Source organism: Pangasianodon hypophthalmus, chromosome 21 (assembly GCF_027358585.1).
Source record: "Pangasianodon hypophthalmus isolate fPanHyp1 chromosome 21, fPanHyp1.pri, whole genome shotgun sequence".
Taxonomy (NCBI): domain Eukaryota; kingdom Metazoa; phylum Chordata; class Actinopteri; order Siluriformes; family Pangasiidae; genus Pangasianodon; species Pangasianodon hypophthalmus.
In genome coordinates, this window is record NC_069730.1 from 17,213,195 (window position 1) to 17,219,248 (window position 6,054).

Consider the following 6,054-nt stretch of genomic DNA (forward strand, 5'->3'; position numbering starts at 1 on the left):
TATATAGAAGTTGGTGAGGAGCACACAAATTTTATTTAGGCACTGATAAATAAAAACATAGAATTGAATGAGGTTGTACTTTCTTTTTCCTGAGACTGTATATATTTAGGTATGGCTATATATGGCTATATATATATATATATAAGACAACCCCTCCCCCCTCATGTACAGGTGAGAGGGAGACCACCTATATATATACAACGTATATATCCAACCTACAAGGCGTGTCTTTGGACTGGGGGAGAAAACCAGAGTACCCAGAGGAAACCCCCGAAGTACGGGGAGAACATGCAAACTCCACACATATACATACATACACACACATATATTGGCTGGTGCCATGTGAGGTACTTCCGTCACACCCAGTACTTCACCCTCATGCCACCGGATCCACCGCAAACAGGATAAAACAGATGCTGAAGATGAATGAAAAATAAATAAAATATTTAGAGTAATGTGGTCTTAATGTCTTATAAATGAACTTATGCACATGGAGCAAAAAAAAAAAAAAAGAGAGAGAGATTAAAGAAAAAAGGTTACAGTATATTATATAGAGATATAATATTAATTTCAGTGTTATAAATAACATTATGTAACATGTTTCAGCTTTAAAATGAACAACACAGACGCAGCAAGAAGTGATTTCCTGAACAGGAAACAATGAGTCATTTCATGGTTTTCTGTAAAACTGAACCTTCATTTGAAATGTAAGCATGCACAGATAGCATCTAGTACCTGTTAACAATCCAAATTAAATGCCAATTGAGTTTTCTTTCAATGGCTGTTGTGATTACTTTTGTCCTGTTAGCCCCTGATTCCATAGTACAAAAGCTAGCAAGCCACCTAACAAAGCTAACAATTTGTAAACAAAGAAGACACGTTAGGAATTACATTACATTGTCCTTGATTTTTTTGTTCCACATCGTGATAAGACTCTTTAAATCTGTAAGACCAACTGAAACATATATTTAGTGAAGTATGTGAATGTTTTAATCATGCAGTAGTTCTGTTTAGCCCACTAGCTAACTAGCTCAGCCTGAGGGAAAACAATAAGTTGCTAACTTCAGCTGGCTAGCTAAGATAGTTTAACATTTTGTCACCTCAAAAAAAAAACTACAGCTTTAATCCCTTGCTAGTTTTTTTTCAACATCACTTTTGCTATAATGTGTTAATGTGTTGAAGCTGTTAATATATCATATTAACATGTATCTGGTGGAATACAGCTACCACTTCTGAAACTGCTAATCATACTGACATGACCTGGGTTTAGCTAGCTAACTTATACGATACCATCCAACAGTAAATAGATCTATTACGTTTAAGGTGCAGAACTGATTTGTGTGAAACTGAGAGCATTTTCTATTCCTCAAAACTTTATTCTAAAACCACCCCAAGTTATAACATTTATTTTAATAGTTTTATATAATATTATACTACCACGCTGTTTTCGGTCACTGTTTTGTTTTAATCGGTCAGAAAATTCAGAGTCCCTTCTGCATTGTTAATATTAATACGCATTTATATGTTAGTGTTTCCATAGTAACAACTTAGAAAGCGGCATTTTTATGGTGAACGCTCCACTCGAATGGATTAAAAGTGTGTGTAAGCTTTGATACGATGAAGTTTTCTGTCCAGAGATGTTTATGTAGCATTTTTGGAAAGAGTCTCCCATGTCAGTATTTTGTAACAGTCAGAAATATACTTGTAACTGTAAGATTTCACAAAAAAAAATTGTTAGAGACAGAGTGCTTTGCGGTTTCTTTGTAACATGATAGGCTGCTTTTTTGTTGTTGTTGTTGTGAGAAAAGAGTGTGAAAAAAAGAGATGCTGTTAAGGGAAAACTATTTATTGCTGTTAAAATGTGTCACAGGAACTAATTTGTTTCATAGTAGTTTGACAACATTTCAGGTAACTATAAAGGGATAACATGTACAGTTCTTTAGTTAATAAAAAATATTGTAATTATTGGCAAATTGCTGTGGTATAAGAGGAATAAAACTCTTTTGGACAAGCGTTTATTGGAATACTGTCAACTTCAGGGTTGTAACAGGAACTCCACTTTACTGTCTTGATTAGATCACTATATCCACTATAGTGGATAACTTAAATTGATCATAAAAAATAACATTTATTCAGCATCTCTATATCATGTGCCATAAGTTCTGATGCTTTTTGGCCTGTGAGCTTGCAAGCACATGAAGAACATTCTCAGCGACAACATACCACAAATTTTACAGTCATGACCAGCACTGTTCTACTGACATTTTCCTGAGCTTGGTAAAGGAAAGTAGGACAGTACTGGTCATAATTGTGAAATTCGTGGTATGTTGTTGTTGCTTGTTTTGATTTGTTGGTCCCGTAATGCTGATGCCTTATATGCTTAAAACATCATCTGTTATATCTATTACAGTCTCTCTCCACCTGCCAATCATTTCAGAGGCTTTGTGGTCTGTAAACACGTAAGTCCTAACACCGTTTACAAAACTGTGAGTTTCACAGCTTCTTTCTTTCTGAGTAGACAAATAAGTAAGCTCACTGCCAAGCAGCAGAGGAAAAAAAAAGAGGAAGAACCACCAGCCAAAACCTCTCATCTGTCTTATTTTAAGACAGTCGAAACTTTCCGACTTCAAGCAGGACATCTACGTGTGGATCTGGTTTTTGGGATGTTTTCTATTAACTCAACAACACCGCTGACCTACACAAGAATGAAAGAAAATAACGTCACTGATTATCAGAATGACTCCTATGAATATGATTATGGAGACTTAATCACACACTGTCATTTGGAGAAATACGATCAAATCACAGGAGTAAGTTACATTGCCATCTGTTGCTTCAGCTTCCTCGGGAATGGCATGCTCCTCTATGCTCTGGCCCGCTTCGAAGATCTCAAAAGGGTCACCATGCTTTTTCTACTCTTCTTGGCATTTTTTGACCTGTTGTTCACACTGACGCTTCCTTTCTGGGCTGTTGATCACCTGAAGGAATGGATCTTTGGAGATATTGCGTGTAAGATCCTAACTGGGGCCTATTTCGTTGGAATATATGGAAGCCTCATTCTACTGACGGCCATGACAGTCGACTGCTTCTTTTTTATCGTCGTGCGCAGCCAGTGGTTCACTCGCAGAAGAAGGCTCAACTGTGCAAGGGCAGCTTTTGCGGGGTCGTGGATCATCAGTGTAGGAGCCTGTCTGAAAGAAGCCCTGTCCTCTGAGGTTAAAAACGTGAATTCTGTCCACAGCTGCGACACCGTTCCTTCTCCAGATGACCAGGCGGGTTACTACACACAATTTGTCATGCTCTTCGCCATTCCACTGGTAATCATCATCCTGTGCTACGCCAAAATCCTGCACACGCTCATGTCGAGCTCGGGACAGAGAAGGTATAAGACGTTGCTGGTCGTGTTGCTCATAATCATGGCTTTCGTCGTATGTTGGGGACCTTATCATATTGTCATAATCCTGATGCCGACTCATCGTAACAACGATTGCGCAAAGGAACGTCAACTCCAGCAAACTTTTGTTGCCTGCCGTATCCTTGCCTATTTCCACTGCTGTATCAATCCACTGTTGTTTCTGATCAGAGGAAGGTCCAGAAAAATCCTGTCCAGGCTTCTGTTCTGCCAGCCTCAACACAGGAGATTTGAACCATCAGACAGATCTTCTGACCCGAGTCACTTCAACATTCACCAACACTTCAGCATGGCAATTCCACAAAATGTAACAGAGCTTAAATCACTTTGAGAAGTGACAATGAACTCAGTGGTGGTGACTCAAAACTGGTACATTTCTCCTTTTTCTGTGAGTAATTCCTATTTTTTTATGTGAAAATATTGTACAGAGTACTGTTTATATGGAAATATCTAACTTCAAAATGATATCTTACTTTTTTTTTTAATCTGGTTTGTTCCTACATAATATTTTTCCTTCCCCCAGAGTGTTTTGCATTAACATTTTTATAACTTGTAAGCTATTTTTTGTGATGACTGCACTCTTATACAAAGAATTTTTTGGATGGTTAATGAGTTTTCTTTCTAAAGGAACAAATGAACAAACCCAAGAACTATTCAGACTTCTGGATTTACCCTTATTTTCATAGAGTGTACTTGTGTTTTACTTTTCTTTTGTTGAACTCATTTTATGTTTTATTCTCTTTTTTTGTAACATTAATGTTTTATTACTGTAAATAACTTTAAGCTGTGTTTCTCAAAAAATTCTATGTACATTCAGTTAGTCACAGGGAATTTCTAAAACTATTGCACAAACTATGGCAAAAATGAAAGTATTTAGAGAGACACATTGAGTGTAATGTGTTTTAGTTTTAGTCATCAGTTTTAGTTTTACTGATCATTTTTTTGTCTTTTGCAAAAGCAATAAATTCTTTGCACCAAATTATGGCATGTTTTTGCAAAATCAGACAGTTAATAGATTATTATTATTACATCTCAGGATAGATAATGTAGATTTTACATTTTAAATAAGTAAGAAATAAAACACAACAATGTGAACTGTTTGTAAGAAAATACCACAGCAATTTTACGTCATACTTTTATAATTTTATGATTACATTTAATGTTATGGATCATCAGTGAAACAAGTTAATTCCTGTTATCACTTACATTATGGCAGCCAAAAAGTGCAACTGCAAGCTCGTGAAGACTTTCCCTAGGTGCTAAACTTACTCAATGTTGCACAGCCTTGACACTGTAGACTCCTTCCAATAATATTCCATAAACAGCTTCTTACAGAAAACTTCATCACTTCATCATTCAAACAATTGCACATTTTTCTTTGTTAAATAGTAGCTGTCTCACATTATGTGGAGAATCTGCCACACAAGTCCCTGTGAATTCGCTGTTACTATAGAAACGCTAACATATTAAAATGAGCACCTTAATACACACCTTGCAGGCAGAACTACAATCAGAGCTATTGTTATATTGTTGTAAATTAACCAATATCTTCGGACTAATTGGAATTGAGCACTCAAGAGTGCTGCGGTATAAATATTTTTATTTAATTCAGTGAATTCTTAATTCAGGGAATTCAACAAAATAGTTTTTTGTTTTTTTTTTGGAATTATACTAGTTTGTATAGTACTTTTCTGTTGTTTTTTGGATTATAGTAGATAGTAGAGTAAAACAGGCTTATCCTTCTCTCTGCAACAATTTTTTTCAATTTTGAGTTCTATAAGTATGTAGTATTATTTTTTATGGTACACTGGTTAACAAATACACAATAAAGTGATGAACTTTATGAAGTGTTTGGTTTCAGCAAGATGTCTGATTAAATTAGTTGGAGCTGGCAGCTCTGATCAGCTGTCAACTCATTAAAAAGCACTTTTCTTTCTTATAGATGTCTTAAGACTGCAGGTGTAGATATATATATATATAAGATTTTAGACTGTCTTTTACTGTGACTATTCATATTCCTCTCATATTAAGCCAATTAAAGCTGCCTCAGAAAGAATTTTTTCATCAACTTAACCAAATCTCTTGTCATATCCTTGGACTCCTGAACTTTCAGAACATAATTTCTTGGATGCTATCTAAGATATGATTTCTTAATAAATATAATTTCTTCAAACAGTGAATGTCACACTTTGCTTACGTTGTTAGCTAGTTATATTCCATAGCAAAATAGACATGAGTCTAATCAATTCAGTTTGTAATCAGATACTGACTGTCAAAATGTCCCTGATGCTTCTGCGCTGTAGTCGGAATCTTTAAATGCAATTCTCTCCATTTTGTTTTTGTTAGAACTCGTAGCTGAGATAGTTGAGCGTACTTCAATTCATGAAAGGCTGCAGTTAAAAGTAGTAGTATAATACTGTATAGTAGTATATATAATATAGTATAATATATTTCAAATATATATAGACATATGTCATCTATATTACTGCATTTTAATTAGAAAACAGGAACATTTAGCTCTCAGAGCAATACCTGACTTTATAACATAGATGAAGCTGGTTTCCTTTTGGGGACAATTTAAAGTCAGTTGAACCTCTTGATACACTAAAATGTTTTCTACCTCCTCATTATTTATGTTTATT

General features: G+C 35.3%; 1 protein-coding gene across 1 annotated transcript; it reads left to right on the forward strand.

The window, feature by feature from the left end:
• Positions 1-2,451: 2,451 nt before the first annotated feature.
• Positions 2,452-6,054, forward strand: xcr1b.2 (chemokine (C motif) receptor 1b, duplicate 2). Its single transcript, XM_026946338.3, has one exon. It carries the CDS (start codon positions 2,664-2,666, stop codon positions 3,741-3,743), a length of 1,080 nt encoding a protein of 359 aa, XP_026802139.2. The 5' UTR covers positions 2,452-2,663; the 3' UTR covers positions 3,744-6,054.